This window comes from Exophiala spinifera (assembly GCF_000836115.1).
Source record: "Exophiala spinifera strain CBS 89968 unplaced genomic scaffold supercont1.7, whole genome shotgun sequence".
Lineage (NCBI taxonomy): Eukaryota > Fungi > Ascomycota > Eurotiomycetes > Chaetothyriales > Herpotrichiellaceae > Exophiala > Exophiala spinifera.
Genome location: NW_015622519.1, coordinates 256,962 through 272,603, shown reverse-complemented (window position 1 = coordinate 272,603; position 15,642 = coordinate 256,962). Strand labels below are relative to the sequence as shown.

General features: G+C 51.9%; 8 protein-coding genes across 8 annotated transcripts; 3 read left to right on the top strand and 5 right to left on the bottom strand.

Annotated features, from left to right (window-relative positions):
• Positions 1 to 659: 659 nt before the first annotated feature.
• Positions 660 to 2,654, top strand: PV08_09084 (uncharacterized protein; the record flags this gene model as incomplete). Its single annotated transcript, XM_016383405.1, has 1 exon — positions 660 to 2,654. One exon carries the CDS (start codon positions 660 to 662, stop codon positions 2,652 to 2,654), a length of 1,995 nt encoding a protein of 664 aa, XP_016232028.1.
• A 694-nt stretch (positions 2,655 to 3,348) lies between these two features.
• Positions 3,349 to 4,782, bottom strand: PV08_09083 (uncharacterized protein; the record flags this gene model as incomplete). The annotated part of the gene is made up of 3 exons (XM_016383404.1): positions 3,349 to 3,654; positions 3,828 to 4,064; positions 4,258 to 4,782. The coding sequence occupies 3 exons, from the start codon at positions 4,780 to 4,782 to the stop codon at positions 3,349 to 3,351; spliced, it is 1,068 nt and encodes a 355-aa protein (XP_016232027.1).
• An 845-nt stretch (positions 4,783 to 5,627) lies between these two features.
• PV08_09082 (uncharacterized protein) lies at positions 5,628 to 7,773 on the bottom strand (the record flags this gene model as incomplete). The annotated part of the gene is made up of 3 exons (XM_016383403.1): positions 5,628 to 5,754; positions 5,887 to 6,294; positions 6,359 to 7,773. 3 exons carry the CDS (start codon positions 7,771 to 7,773, stop codon positions 5,628 to 5,630), a joined length of 1,950 nt encoding a protein of 649 aa, XP_016232026.1.
• Positions 7,774 to 8,683: 910 nt separating this feature from the next.
• Positions 8,684 to 9,951, bottom strand: PV08_09081 (uncharacterized protein; the record flags this gene model as incomplete). Its single annotated transcript, XM_016383402.1, has 2 exons — positions 8,684 to 9,399; positions 9,507 to 9,951. 2 exons carry the CDS (start codon positions 9,949 to 9,951, stop codon positions 8,684 to 8,686), a joined length of 1,161 nt encoding a protein of 386 aa, XP_016232025.1.
• A 261-nt stretch (positions 9,952 to 10,212) lies between these two features.
• On the top strand, positions 10,213 to 10,697 carry PV08_09080 (uncharacterized protein; the record flags this gene model as incomplete). Its single annotated transcript, XM_016383401.1, has 2 exons — positions 10,213 to 10,538; positions 10,592 to 10,697. 2 exons carry the CDS (start codon positions 10,213 to 10,215, stop codon positions 10,695 to 10,697), a joined length of 432 nt encoding a protein of 143 aa, XP_016232024.1.
• Positions 10,698 to 10,781: 84 nt separating this feature from the next.
• PV08_09079 (uncharacterized protein) lies at positions 10,782 to 11,794 on the bottom strand (the record flags this gene model as incomplete). Its single annotated transcript, XM_016383400.1, has 2 exons — positions 10,782 to 11,703; positions 11,751 to 11,794. The coding sequence occupies 2 exons, from the start codon at positions 11,792 to 11,794 to the stop codon at positions 10,782 to 10,784; spliced, it is 966 nt and encodes a 321-aa protein (XP_016232023.1).
• A 751-nt stretch (positions 11,795 to 12,545) lies between these two features.
• PV08_09078 (tRNA-intron endonuclease) lies at positions 12,546 to 13,559 on the top strand (the record flags this gene model as incomplete). Its single annotated transcript, XM_016383399.1, has 1 exon — positions 12,546 to 13,559. One exon carries the CDS (start codon positions 12,546 to 12,548, stop codon positions 13,557 to 13,559), a length of 1,014 nt encoding a protein of 337 aa, XP_016232022.1.
• A 290-nt stretch (positions 13,560 to 13,849) lies between these two features.
• PV08_09077 (uncharacterized protein) lies at positions 13,850 to 15,445 on the bottom strand (the record flags this gene model as incomplete). The annotated part of the gene is made up of 1 exon (XM_016383398.1): positions 13,850 to 15,445. One exon carries the CDS (start codon positions 15,443 to 15,445, stop codon positions 13,850 to 13,852), a length of 1,596 nt encoding a protein of 531 aa, XP_016232021.1.
• Between the last annotated feature and the right edge of the window lie 197 nt (positions 15,446 to 15,642).

Sequence of the window (15,642 nt, the reverse complement as noted above, 5' to 3'; positions counted from 1 at the left end):
TTTCCACCATGACACCCTCCCCTTCCCCGTACACCTGCGACACGGTGGGCTTTGCATTGCTACAAACTCTGACTGCAAACACCCTTCTTCCCTTCGAGCTCTGCCTTCAATACCCGTTGCTCAGATGTATCTGGCTCACCAAACACTGACTTTTCCCCCCCAGCACATATCTTCGCAGCCACCTCCACCGCCACGGTTCCGGCATCTTACCACGCACGACATTGTCCCCCAGGTGCCGGCCTCTCGTCTATCGGCTCTTCACAGGCGCAGAGCTGCGGTCCCCTCTCCTGGCTCTGGCAAAAAAGTGAAAAACATACGGACACGGACAAGGCCAATGGCGCCATTACTACAGTAAATACTTCAAGCTGGCGCATCATTATCCTTCAGCGTACTTGCCCACGGCGGCCCTCCCCTTCTCCAGCACCTACGCATCCTCGATCGCTACTAACACGTACCACAACGACCCCTTCTACTCGCGCCAGTCGCAGTTACCACAAGAGCAAGAAGTTGAGAAGCACTACAGACCGAGAAGGCGCACCCTCTTGACGCCGCCTTATGCGGGCACAGATGCAGCAGGCCATGACCAGATTTCTATGACCAGGGCTTCGTCGACCAAATCGACACCCACTTCTCAGACCTTGCAACATAGTCCTACTTCGATGACTGAGCCTGAGGCTCCTCCCCAGGCAAAACCTGAGACTCCACCAACCTCTAAGCCTAAACGTGTAAGAACAGGTTGTCTTACGTGCCGTGAGCGCCATCTCAAGTGTGACGAAGGACTACCCAATTGCCAGAATTGTAAGAAGTCCAATCGAAAATGCAAGCGAGGGGTCCGACTCAACTTCATTGACATTCAGTGCGAGCGGCCACCACATCTACTGCCGCCGACCCACGATTGGGAGGTTACCTTCCAAGATGACTCGCGCGATATTGCTTCGGAATATCAAGGTGGGCTCGAGAAATACCAACCTCTTGAGCCCGAACCCAAGCGACAGAAACTGAGTGCTGCGCCTAATATCAACTATGATTATGGTCAGGTCACAGCTCCGATCATCTCTCATCAACAGCTCCCCACATCACAGTCGTTCTCACATCCATACGTCGAGCAACCTCAGCCAACGTATGCTGCTTCTTCTTCTGCTCAACCGTATGAGACGGCTGCAAGTCAAATGGGTTCATATTCCGAACCTCAGCAACCTGTACAACGCTCATATGAGCCGACAATGATGCTAGGTTCTGGGACAACACCTGTGCCACCCCTAGAGAACCGTGATGAAGTCCTGTACATGCAGGTTTTTGTCGAAGAGGTCGGCGTGTGGATGGATTCGATGGATGCTGAGAAGCACTTCTCCCGCCTTATCCCCTTCCAGGCCTTGAGGGAGCCCATGCTCAAGTACGCGCTCCTGGCATGTGGAGTGCGACACCTCACCCTGGTCAACGCTTCCTACCCTGAAGAACACGCCTTGAACTACTACAACAACGCAACGCAACTGCTCCTGAAGTCTCTCCAGAACCCTGACAGGAACAGTGTTCTTTGCGCCACCACAGCTACCATTCTCAACGTCTACGAGGTCATGTCTGAGAAGGCTTTGCAGCGGATGAACCACATTGCCGGTGCACGAGCACTTATCAAGGAATGTCGTTGGGATGCCCAAGCTACTGGCATAGGGTCTGCCTGCTTCTGGCTCAATGTCGGACTCGAGTTGTTCAGTTGCCTCCATTTCAACTGGGGCGTTGCTTGGGACCCCGATACATGGGGCATCGACATGAACATGTCACCTCAGCATGAGGGAGGCAATGAAGACGACTGGACCCACAGAATGTTGTGGATCTTATCTAAGATCACCAACTTTCGTTCTACAGCACAGCAAAGATATCAGGATGCCTCGGTTCACGCAGAACAGGCACGTTTGCACCAGCGCCATCAACAGTGGTTAGGTCTAAAACAGTTCTGTGACCGCTGGAACAATTGTGTCCCGCCAACAATGCATGCAATGGCCTACATCTCTCCATATATGACGAATTCGAAGAGCGCCTTTCCCGAGTTGTGGTTCATTAAGAGAACGACAATTGTGGCGAGACTGTTCTATCATACTGCCATGGCGCTTCTCGGATCTCTCCACCCCTACGAGCACATGCAACCGCAGACGGCGGAGCAAATGCAAGATATGCGTCTCTACCATTCAAGGCAAACCTGCGGCATTGTGGCACATGTTAAGGATCGAGGTGTTGCTTCTGCCTCGATCCGTTGTCTTGCTGTGGCTGGGGAGCACCTTACTGTTCAGCGGGAGCAAGAAGAGGTCTTACAGATCTTTGACAGGATCAAAAAGGAAACGGGTTGGAGAGTGACCTTCATTCACGACGATCTTAAGGAGAAATGGGGTTGGAACAATAACCCTCCGGAATACAGTAGCATGGGCTCTGCACCTTCATACTATGCTGGACCAAGTACTAATCCTGCCTCCACACCAGCGTCGACGCCTCCCCGACCCAAGTATCCGACCGGCATCATTAATCCTCTTTACAAGAATGCCGACTTCTCTGCCCAGAATCCACCCTACCAGGGTAGCTATGTCCCGCCAAGTTCAGGGCATATCTTGCATAATACGCAAATGTATGGCTATTCTGGCATACCTACCATGATGCAGTCTTGACAATGATATGATCCCCCCTCGATTTCGCCGCCATGCTTCGGAATACGTCGATCGACGCTTTATTTATTTTTCAGGTTATAACTTTGGAGCACGGCGCGTAAAAGGACGCTTCTAGATTTAGCGATGGACCTGAACATGGATTTGTTTTGGATTGAGTCATGGCAAAAGCTGCAATTATGGTAAGATGATAAGACAACAGACTTGGGAGTTGAATGCTTCGTCTTTTCCGGAAATATGAGATACCTTGTGCAGCTTTGTGCTTTTTTTCATGTGCAGGATTAGCGAGCGCATTTGTTAAGAGATGGATCTCCTCCTGAAGTCCTTATGAGCATTTTTTTGAATACTCACGACGTCAGTATGAAATGAACTCATGTACATGTCTTTGTAAGTTATGCGACAGTACACTGACAGGAAGAAGTATATACTTATACCACGTTGCCATTGCATTGGTCCCGAAGGCATGGGAATGTACTTCGCATTGTATAACACCTACTGAAAGAAATCACAACACATTGAAGCCATATGTATATGTCAGGGTCGTAAGTGTCAAAACTATCATATCCACATTGCTGCGGAAGGTCGAACCGTACCGCTCCGACACCATACGACTACACGTAGGCCCGCCAGGCGTTGCACTCCCCCCTTTTTTGGGACTTTGACTTTCTTACAATCTTTAATCGACGTCTCACTGGAGTCAACGCGTCGCAGCAGCCTCAAGTTTGAGGATTCGAGCGGCCGTGTCGACCGCGGTCTCCTGTAAAGTGCGGAACTTGATATCAAACACCGAGTCGGCATCGTGGGTGTCGATCCTCACCGGCGTCAAGGTTTCGGAGTCGTCATTGTTCTCGCCAACCCGACCCTTTAGCTCTGGTATATTGGCGCGCAGGGCGTCGGCGAAGTCATTGAAGAACATGGGGAACCCGACTATGAAGCGCCTGTTGGCCGCTTTGGGGTTGGTGAGGGCTTGAATCTGTAGCTCTGCTAGGTCTCGGACGTCGATCTGTGGTGGCGGCGGTGGTGGTGATTAGCACATGAGAAGAAGATGAAGAACGGACAGACAAAAAGCAAATTTTTGTTGTTGTTTTTAAAACAAAAAACAAACAAACAAACAAACCAGTTTGTCAAGACGACCGTCGTGATAGATACTTGTCGCAGCGGGACGGGAGAACTTACATATGCCGGAAACATGGTCGTCGGGACCTTCTTGTCATCCGAGGACGTGGCACTGTTCATGATGGCGAGAATCTGCGAGTTGCTGAAGTTGACCTTGTCCACGCTCGTGACGTTTTGCTCCATGGGTCCGAAGATCAGAGGGGGCATGAAGTTTGTCACGGTGAAAGAGGGATGTTCGTCTTGGACGAATTGCCACAATGCCTTTTCGGCCAGTTTCTTGCCGACGCAGTATGAGATCTGGAAAAATCAGGCACACACGTAAGTAAGCAAGCAAGCAAGCAGGCAGGCAAGAAAATAAAGCAGCCCGAGAGAGAATGAACGCATGGTCAAGTTGAGCGAAGAAGCAACTGTTTCTTTTTTTTCGTTGGGTTTTGCTCTCCGGAAGGCGCCCAGTAGAAAACAAAGTGTTCGAGACTGTGTCAGGACTTACATAGTTGTGTTGAGCCTTGATGGCATCCTCGCGGTCCAGAGACAACCACTCGTCGTTCCCAAAGACGCGCTTCTTGACGTCGTCCTGGTCGCCCAGCGTGATGGCGTTGATGCTGCCCGTGACACTGACGGCCTTCACGTTCTTGCCGTACTGCTTCGCGCTGGTAAGGAGGCCGACGTTGCCCAGGACGCTGGGCTTCTCAAAGTGCTCCACAAAGTCGGTGTTGCGCGGGTCGTCCAGCAGCGGCGCCGCGACGTGCACGACGTACTCGATGTCGTCGTGCTCGCGGAACACGCTGTCGAACGCGCCCGGCACCGTGAAGTCGGGCACCGCGTGGATCGTAATATGATCGTTGGGCCACTCTGGGTGCGCGGCGACCAGGGCCTCGGCCGAGGACGTGTTGCGCACGGCCAGGATGACCTTGTGGTTGTGGGAGGTGGACAGCAAGGCTGAAATGACGCTGGCGCCGACAAACCCGTTGCCGCCCGTGACGAGAGTGGTGGGCAACTCCTTTTTCTCAGACATTTCGAAGGCTTTCTTGCTTTTCTTTGTGGTTTGGCCTTGGTTTTGCTCGCCTTGGTCGCCGAAAATTTCCTGGATTGGAGCACAAACTACGATATGGGGTCGTACCGCCAAGGATCGAGGTGTTGCAAGTTGTTTTGTGTTGGACGACGGAAGAGATGCTGGAATGTGGGAGAAGTATGAGAGAAGTGGTGAAATGAGCGGTGGTGTGTCTCGTCGATGGCTTTATATACTCTATTCACCCTCATCGGACCTACAGATTTCGTAACCCTGACGGAATCAAGCGTCTCTTCTCTTTTCCTTGGGAAAAAGCCACTTGTAATGCACTCTGCACATTGCACACCTCAGGCTAACAGGCTGGAAAGAGGGGTTTGCGTTCGCAAACGCTGTGTAGCAAGCAACACGAGCAGTCATTGTTGAGATCGGACACTGCCAGCCTATCCCAGGACTCGGTGAAGAGCGATGGCATATGGCGCAAATGACTAATGCGGTCTGCTTGGTAAGTCATAATGCAAAAGGCCCCGGGATGGGGGATCATTGGCTATAACCGCCTATTTGATATGTAGTCGGACAGGGGTCTGTGGAGTGGCGTTGTCCCCATCAATGAACACCCAAGCACGTTCGCCGTGGAAAATAAAGCCCCCTCGACAAAATTCACTTACCAATCAGCCGAAAAAGTACAAGTTCCTCCTCAGAGGATCAATTACAGCTGTACAACGCTGGAATACTTTCCGCTCATGTGTTCAAAAAGGGTGCAGTATTTCTCAGCTCTTGCAATCATCGCTCTAGCCTGAGCAGAAAGCGAGAGCAGGTAAGGGCCACAAGCGTGAAATGATATCGTGTCAGTCTTACTTCAGCACGACAGAATAGTAGTGCTCCTTGGCTGCATCTATGATTGCTTTGACCTTTGCTCCCGGTACCTTTTCTTGACGATCGTAGGAGTAGAGGCCGTTGACTTCCTGCTCGATATCGTACCTGTTACGGAGCATTAGGAGAGAAGATCAATTTGTCAAAAGTGGCGTGGCCTAGTCTTCAAGCCCCAGCAGCGAGAGGAAATTGGAGAAGACAGAGGAATCTTGCAGACAAGATAGGGCTGAGGCAACTTACAACTGGGTGTACACGAAGCCACATGAGTGCCCGCCCTTGACCACCGCCATGACAAGCTGTTCAAGTCTGTTCAGAAGGTCCTGAGGGTCTGCAGCAGTTGTATAACCCCAATCTCTCTCATTGACAAAAGCTCCTTTCGCTGGAGCAATATTGACACCTCCGAACTCTGTGCAGATCACAGGAGCGCCTTGCTTGTGCTGCGCACCTGGATCGATACATACAGAGCCGGCATGGATCTGTTTTGTGAACATTTCACGATCAGACTTCTTGTCGAGAATGCCACCTTCCAGTTTCGAACAAGATACAGCCAACTCAGGAGAGTCAGCATAGTCATGGTATGTTGTCAGGTCAGTGAGGACGTGCTCCCAACCACAATTGTCGTTGATTGGTCGAGTGGGGTCGAGTGTTCTGTTGTACAGGTAGGTAGTTAGTCGCTCGTCCCATGGTAGGCAGAATGCGACTTGCGACGTACTTTGTCATATAGTATAGAGACCGCATATGGTTGCGCTGGTCAATGCTGCCCTTCAGCGAAGGATAGCCCCAGCTCTCGTTGTTCGGCGTCCATGTCACAATACACGGGTGATTGATGTCTCGCTTCACACTCTCAATCCACTCCCCGTTGAACCGATCGACATAGTCGTCGCTGAACTCGTAAGCACTGGCCATCTCGCCCCAAACCAAGTATCCCAGTCTATCGGCCCAGTAGAGGAACATGGGATCTTCGACCTTTTGATGCTTGCGGCATCCATTGAACCCCATATCCATGGACATGTGTATGTCGGCTTTCAACGCATCTGGAGATGGGGGTGTCATGCCTGTATCTTTCCAATATCCCTGATCAAGGACCAGAGCTTGAAAATAGGGCTTTCCATTCAACCGGAAGGTTCCATCGCCAGTATTCCATGTTATCCTTCGCATTCCAGCCGTCGTTTGGACCTCATCTACCATCATACCAGAGTCATTGTACAGCCGCAGCGTCACGTCATATAAGGCGGGATGTTCGGGTTGCCACAGTGCGACTCCATTTGACCAACTGCCATCGACATTGAAAGGGGGTTTCTTTTGCAGCTCCGAAGCGTTTGGCACTTTCATCCCTAGGTCAAGAAGGACAAAATTCTTATCACTCGGAAGGTCGATCTTCGTGCTACCGACATGAATGCCTCCGAGACTAGCCTCGATTTCAGCCGCGCATTTTTGGCCTGCCCGGCGGCCGACAACTGCAACACGAGCATGCAATACACCGCTTTCAATATCATCCGACCGGAGAATCGTTCCGTCACTGCCACCGGCGAGACGCATGGCAGGTAGACTTTCAAGCCACACAGACTGCCAGATGCCGCTGGTAGGGGAGTAGAAGATACTTTCTGACACCGGACCCCAATACTGCTTCCCGCGGGGTTGTGTAAGATCGTAGGGCGAATCCCGAACTCGCACCGTCAGTCGAAGAGTCTTTGGGGGATCGCTCCCGATGAAAGCGTCTGTGACATCCACATCAAAAGGCACATGGCCTCCGCAGTGACCTCCGGCATACCGTCCATCCGCCCAGACCGAACATTCGTAGTCCACGGCTCCGAAACGGATCACAAGGCGATTATCTCTGGTTGTTTCGTTCTCACTACGGATATCGCTAATGGTGCGTTCATACCAGATCACTTCATGGGCTTCGTGAAGGCCGATACCTGAGGCCGGTGTCTGGAAGGCAAATGGCACCGTAATCGTGCGCTTCTTGTGTCCGTTGCTGTCGATCGGTAAACCCACTTGTGGCCACCGCTGCACCAGACCGCCGTCGGCATCGTCAAAGATGAAGTCCCAGGGTCCGTCCAGACTTGACCAGGTGAATGTGGTCCGTTGAAAGTCAGGCCTTGGGTATGTCACTGAGGCAGTCATCTCGCTGATGTTCGGGTTCTGGCAACCATGAGCCTCAAGCCGAGAAGATATGACACGCTTCACTTCCAAGGAAAGTGTGCGGCATCGATGGCAAGTGTTGGTGGAACGACATTGGGCCGGCTATATTTCAACCATAGTATTGTGGAACGCTTTGTTCAATCACGATCTCGGTACCAGATGGACCGATGATTGGACCTGTTGGCGCCGACTTGAGGCGGACGATATTGCGCTGATCCTTCGCTCATGACCCGAAGTGACACGCTAGGCAGTTACCTAATCCGTCTACACAGTGTGAGCGGCATCCTTGGAGTGAATGAACACAATCGATGCGATGCCGGTCGTTGGCATTTGTCAATTGCCAGGCTTGGAAACGCATTCGTCCTTTCGGAATGCAGTTGCACATCAAAAAGGTCCACCGTAGAATTCCCGCGGATCATTGAGACTCCTATGCATGCCTTCAATTTCCGTCCTTCAGTCGCTTCCGACGCTCGTTTTCGAGTCGTTTCCTTGATATTCAATGACTTCGACTGTGGGTGATTTGTTGCTACCCAAGATTTAGGGTTTCTTCCAAGGTCTTGAAGCCTCATGGGTGTCTTCTGGATTTTGAGCTTGCTCCTTTTCGTTCCCTTGTTTTTTTTCTTAGGTATACTTGATGCACCTATTGCTCGAAGCGTAAAAGCTGATGCGAACACAGTCTTCCTAGCGCTGTCTTCATGTCTAGGTGACGGATTCAGAGCGAGGATATCAGGTTTCAGCATCAACCCCCGGCATGGATCTTATGACCACACCTATTTCAGAACCATGACCAATTCTGGACCGAACTCTTCGGAACATATCGAATTGGAGAGCATGCTTAATGAACGACATATGGTTCATGTTGACGACAATGAGTGAATCAGGCGTCGAGATCTCAAAATTCGACCTCGGCCTTCTTACCCTTCTGCTCCGCTGTAGAGGGATGCTGAGCTTCTGTATCACCCTCGATCGGAGGGAGATTGAACGGCTTGATGGTGAATTTCCTCCTGCTTAGAGTGAACGTCCAGTCGTTCTCAGAAGGTACGCTACCACTGCCTCGATCATGTAGCATCGGTAATCGATGAACCTGCAACAACCCTTGGGGTGGCTCTTCTGCGGTCCCTGATGGGCCACGAGAAACGGGTGCGTCGGCATCAGCAGAGTGAGGAAAAGGAGAAAGCTCGAAGACGCCATCATTCAACAGCTCTATCCATCTTACCACTCCCGACGATCGAGGATAGAGGGATAAAGGGAGTGACATCATGGCAATCGTTCGATTTGGAAACTCAGCGAAGAGGGCACGAAGTCCGTGCAGAAAATGCAGGACATACTCGGGCTGACTGGAGTGTTGCGGGTATATCGCAGGAGAGAGCATTGAGGGAATAACGATACGGTGGACGGTATTAGCTGCAGAGCTTGTAATGGTATTGCTGAGCTGTTTCAACACCGGGGCAAAGGGCGACTGGGTTGGGTTAAGTCCTAGGTGCGGAAAGTCCAACTTCGAGGAAGCTGGGTGAATGAGTCTCTTTGTCAGATCGAAAGTGTGACAGAACGATAGAGGGGCAGGTTCATCTCCTTGACCTCTGGAAGTAGTCGATATTTGCGAGCGTTCTAGTAAAGAACAAGAAGTCAGCCAAAAGTCAAGAAGAAAAAGCGAAGTTTCATGCATGATATAGCATTGAATCTGGCTATTCTACGAGGAAGAGTTGGATGCCCACCTCTTGCATTTGTGCTGGCTCCGAACTGTCCCAAACTCTCATATCTCCATGCAATCTTCATCTTTTCCGCATTCTCAACTTGTTTCTCTTTCTTATCCGCTGTCTGCGAGACGGCCCCGGGGAGTTCTCGTCCCCAGCTCTCGGGCATGCCAACGACATGTACATGGTGGCCTTGGAGTAAGCCTTCTGCGGCAAAGAACCGTAGCAGTGCGCCGGCGTAGTCAGTGGTGCCATTCTCTTCGATGAGCACTGAGCTTCCCAGAGCCAAGGCAGAATGCCCGGCAAGAAGCGAGTCAAGGCTGGCAGTGCCAGTCGAAGTCGTCAATCGTCCATCAGCCGGTGAAGGGCGAGTCCCAGACAGTTGAGCCTTTTTCTCCGGAGATGACGGTGTACTTTCTAAGCGCGACGAGCCTGAGAGGCCAACATTGCGCTTGCGGAAGGACATCGACGTGTGACACGATTGCAATAGAGCAATGCACAGGGTTTGGACGGTAGTGAGTGTTTGGGCTGATTCAAGATCGGTCAATATGCCTTCTTTACCCGGAGAAATTTTGGCGCTCGGACTGATGTCGCGACTGCGCCCAAAAATTATTTCTGCACTCTATTATTCCACCACAACTTCAACAATTGACACACTACGACTGCGCCGTCTACAAATTCCTCTCTATCCCCGTTCTGAAGAGTCTCCCTCGTTACGCGCGTCAAGATGTCGGAAAACATCCTCTTCGAGAACAGCTTCAAGGTCACTGAGCTGAACAACGCGAAGTATGACAGGGTTTCTCGCATCAAAGCTTTCAGCGAGGGCGGAGGTGAAGTACTACTCACCCTTGATGTCAATACTGAACTGTACCCTCTGAATGTCGACGACCGCATGACCGTCGCGCTGGCTCTTTCTCTCAATTTGGACGGCAGTAAGGATGATGGAAAGGGCTGGAGGGACGTCGGAAGAGGAGAACAGACACTGGCAGATGAGTTTGACTACGTGTGTCACGGCAAAATCTACAGATTTGAGGAAGGCGAAAAGGACAATATGTGAGTTGGGCCTGAAAGTCTGGCTCTGGCATTTGCTGATCCTGTCATAACAGCAAGGTCTATGTATCTTTCGGTGGCCTCCTTCTCTACATGGACGGTCCGTACGCCTTGCTCAACGCGCTAAGAATCGACCATGTCTACCTGCTCATTAAGAAATAGAGCCACCGCCGAGCTCTCTGTGTTTCGGGTCCAGCCTTTTCCATACGAACGCAATGGTAGTTGCGCCAATTCCGGCCACAGAAATCATGGTGTCGGAAATTCTAGCTTCCTATGAGATCTGGACACGATCTCGATATAATCAGGCTCGTTCTCTGGAGTCAATATTCCGTGCCTCACAAAAAAATCCACCAGCACGTGGGCACAGTTTGGTTTGAACTTGCCCTGCGCGATCGCATCTTGAACCTCCTTTATTGTCAGAAGCTGGAAGTCGATGGCTTCATCGTCGCCAGGCTTCGGGATGACATTGGACGGAAGCTCGAGGTCATAGATGTATTGGATTTCAGGTTGACAAAGGCCTATTTCACCGCCAGCTCTTGAATCTCGGATGTGGAAATAAGTCAGGGTTCCACAAGATTTGGCGGGTTGGACGACATCTGGCGGCAACGAAGCTTCTTCTTCACATTCTCTTACCAGGCATTCGAAAGGGTCCTCTCCAGTGCTTAAACCTCCAGCAACTGTGTTATCCATCATGCCAGGATATGTCGGTTTGGTCAAAGCTCTGCGAGGTGCCCAGATCTTCATACCTTCTCCGGTCTGAACGTATCCCGTCATATGCACGCCATATGTAACGACGCCGAAAAGAGGGGTTGCAGAGCGTTCCATGCTGAGGATGAGCTCTTTGCTGGGTCCGTAGATTGGGTACAGCTCACTTCGCCAACCATCCAAAACGCGAAAGACTTTCTGTTCTCGCACGCCCTGCAAATACTGTGCCAGGATCAGGTTGCGACCTTCTAGTGCTTCCACAGGTTGACCCTCCTCATTCCGAGGTTGGAATGTCAGTATTCGGTTGATTTGATCAAGGCTCCAGTGTTTCGAGGAGGGCAGCTTGGCTGCGACATCGGCAGGCACATAGCCTAAGGTGACATGGCATCCTTCTAGTTTGAAATGATAATAGCTTTTGAACGCAGCATCGTACGCCTCGGGATTATCTGACTGGTATGGAAAGCTTCTCGATTAGTTTGTAATGCACCGAAATATTGACTCTTAACGCACTTGTCACACTCGTTTATGATGTCCAGATTCGATTTTCCGACCATTCTGAAGATGTGCAAAGGCTCTGCCCAAAGGTTTCGATGGGTACTTTCTCGTAATCGCGAGAATCATAGCACGGTGTGCGCAATGTGCGGTGTGCTATGTCGAGTCCTATCCCACCACGACTGAGAAGCACGTACGCTGTCCGGAGCACATACCTGCCAGTTAGGTACCTATAACTCTCGCCGACTTCCTCCTTATCCTTTGCTTGGCAGCTTATGTAACACGGCGAGAAAAAGCGCCGGGGAGCGCCAAGCAAATATCGACTCCGAATAATTCTGTCCATGGGGTGTTGCATACACGACTTGAATTCTCTTCTCCTCGACCTTGTCTGATGACTTCCGGCACAAAAGTCATGTAGTGTCTCGTCTTCTGCTTGAAGACCATTCTTCAAGCAAGAACACGTCCGCCCAATCTACCTCGGTCGCTATCCACAAAGCACCGACCGAGTCGCAGCACTCCCGATCGTGGGATCCTCCATTCATTAGAGCTTGTCAAGGTAAGTAGAAAAAGTATACCCTGTCTGAGGTGGCACAGTCTTTCTATTCGCATGATTATACCAATTTTTTTTAATCTGTCAATCCACTGAGAAAGCTCTCCGGAGCCATGTGATTGAAACGAAAAATCGTTGTTGAAATATGATCTCCCGACACAGTCCGTCTCTTTTTACTGCCCACCCTACACTTCTTCCGGCGTATGGCAGGGAACTAACGTGGTTTCTGGGTAAAAAAAAGGAAAAGAAACTCAGGTACCGAAATGGACATCCCAGCGGACGTCGGGTTCGACTACGAGCCAGAACTACCGATCGCGATCTCACAAGTCGGAGGGAGACATCTGCTGTTCGACATCAAGGTCGCCACCTTTCTCCGGAGAGAGCATCGAATATGCGGCACGCAGACCGGAACTCTACCCCTCGCGCCGTCGCAGAATCTCTTCCTGGGCCTGCCGATAGAGATCATGCCCGAGGAAGCTCAACTGCTCGTCGACAAGGGCGTGGCCGTCGTGGTCGACGACGCTCGAGCACACGACCAGGCCGTCCTGCGGTGTTCTTCCTCCGACGGTGCCAGACGCGCCGACTACCTCGCGAGCCTCGACAAGCAGGCGCGGCGCTTCGAGAAGCTCAGTATGCAGGAAAAGGAGCAGAGTCGGCAGCGGGCGTTGGAGAGGCGAGCCAAAGCGAGCACCCGTCAACCCTCCTCGGCTGAGTCTACGACCCCGCGTCGCCGCGGCGAAGCCGCTTCCAGCTTGTTAGATCTCGCCGACGCAGACGAAGAAGAACAACAACAAGAAGAAGAAGAAGCGGCAGCCTCGACAGCACCGACCCTCGGGGAGAACTCTGCGCGGCACGAGCCCGTTTCATCGCAGACGCCACCCGACTCCACGTCTGAGCAGCCCGTGAGTTCTGCAAGCAACTACCACATTACACCCGCTACGTCTCAGCCCCTGCTGCCTGATGTCGCGGATGCGCCCAGATCTACGGTCCAGGATCTGCCCGCTTCGTATCCCATGTACAAACATTTGCACGAAAGGGGCTATTTCATGACCCCGGGTCTCAGATTCGGGTGCCAGTACAACGTCTACCCGGGCGACCAGCTGCGGTTCCATTCTCACTTTCTGGCATCAGCCTTTGAATGGGACGAGCCGATTGACCCCATGGACGTCGTCGGCGGAGGCCGACTCGGCACCGGTGTTAAAAAAGGCTTTCTCCTCGGTGGCGCAGATCCCGCAGGTCAGGTCAGGACATTCAGTGTCGAATGGGCTGCCATGTGATCTTTGCAACTACTTACGTACCTAGATATGTAGTTGGGTCAGGTAGGTAGACAGGTAATGGCACTTGACTGCTGCTACACATCACAATCCTGTCAGCATGCAACAATATCGACACGAGAATGCTTGCCGCTACCACGATTGACTCGACCATTTGGTCGGTCCGCACTTTCTTCGCCTGGAAAATCATAAAGTCATCTCTCTGGTCATCTATCTGTATGCTTTTGTGGAACCTTGTGCCACGCCACGTCTATGATGCGTCTGCCCGTAGTGGATTCGTCACGAGTAAAATGTCAGACCTTGAAAATGGCGCTCTTGCTCCTGATTCCATCAAACACGCACGTTCCGTCGACAGGCACATATTGCCTCGTGAGCAATTTAATGGCTTCCTGCGCCGCCATGCCACCCAAGACGCTCGAGATGTTGTGTAACTCGCCGCCCTTGACCCGGTCAACCTCTTTTACCGCGTTCGCATAGCTCTCTTGCACTTCCTCATCTGACGACAGAGCGCTGGTGTCTACCATCGCGGAATTCAACGCCACAAAGACGGGAAGCATGCCCTCCCAGTCATTCTCGACCAGAGCAGGCAACCGCGCAAGAGTCTTTACATCGCCCAGGGCCAGTCGCAATGCGGGAACAGGGTCGTTGTTCGGATTCGTCAGAACACGGACGTGCGAGGCGTTCTTGCAGAATGCTTCGATTTCCGAGTCCTCAATAGGCCTTGTCCGAGACAGGTCCTTTTCCAACTGCCGCACAGCCTGGGTGACTTCCGCAACGTCAGCACGTGCTTTCGTCTTGTATAAGCTCTGAAGTTTGATGTACTCCGAGCTGGTCGCTTTCATGTCTGGTAGAGATCCCGGGAGAGGGAGGACGCCGTGCGTTTCATAGAACTGTTTGATGGCTTTGGCAACGACCCAGAAGTTTGCCGAGTCTTTAGTGATGTTTGTGCACGACGCCATGCTCATCATCTCTTTGCACCCGCTGCCAATCGGCGGCGATGTGATGCTTTTCAGAACAGCCGCACAAGCTTCATCGTAGTTTTCCTCGCCGCCCTCCGGGTTGTTTGTTCTTGCGCCGGAGCGGACTAGGTCTCTGAACTCGGTTTTGTCTTTGAATTTCGACGGGTAGGAATCGTTGTGTGACCTCTTCCAATCTCGCAAGTAGCGCAGCAGAAGTAGGATGTAGGGGATGTGACCGTGTTCATGGTCGGGGAGTGAAGTCAGGTCGCCTAGTGAGTCTACCGCGGCTTCAAGCTCTGGCCAGGGCGCCAGAAGCCGAAGATCTTGGGTGCTCTCTGGGTCGGGATGGGTGTCAACAATGGGAAACTCTTGAGGGAGCTGGATGGAAAAGGACGCGAAGAAGCCGGCTGACTGGATGTAGATCACGGGTATCGATCGTTCTGTTGCATAGGTGCATATCCTCTGCAAGTAATGCAAGGGTATCGGGGCGCATAGAAGGATGAGATTGTACGGTTGCAGGGAGTTGTCGGCGGGTAGCCATTCCGATAGAGGACTTGTGATGGCATGGCCTGTAACGTCGGGATTTAACTCGGAGAGAAGCCGTCTCGTCTCTTCTGCTCTTGGCTTATGTAGACTTTCTGTCTCGAGAAAGAAATTGACCCCTAAATCGGCATCTGTGACCGTCGCAGAGTCGGCAATGGTGAAATTACCAATGCTAGGAAGGATGAGGTTCTTGAGTGTCTCAGCACCAGCTACGCTGCTGTTGGACCCGTGGCTTTCGTCGCCAATGACGAGGAGGACATGTGACTCTTCAAGTGCTCTTTGACCCGAAGCTGCCCATAGTCGCAGCTGTCTATCGTATTTCTTCTCTTTGGCGGTGGGCGCTTGAAGCGGAGGCGGAGTGACTTCTCTGGGCGCTATTTCGGCCATGGTTGTGGATTGTAGTGCAGAGAACGAGTAGGGTAGAGGGAGACTTGAGCTTCACTGGAGGTATCTGTCGTGTCTTTCTGACGACTCCCTCATCTCCAGGCGGATCCTGAGTCGTATCGGCAAGCCAAAGGTAGCCAGAGGCCCAGGGAGTGCAGGCAATCGATGCACATACGATGAGGGTATCGCGTAAGAGACAA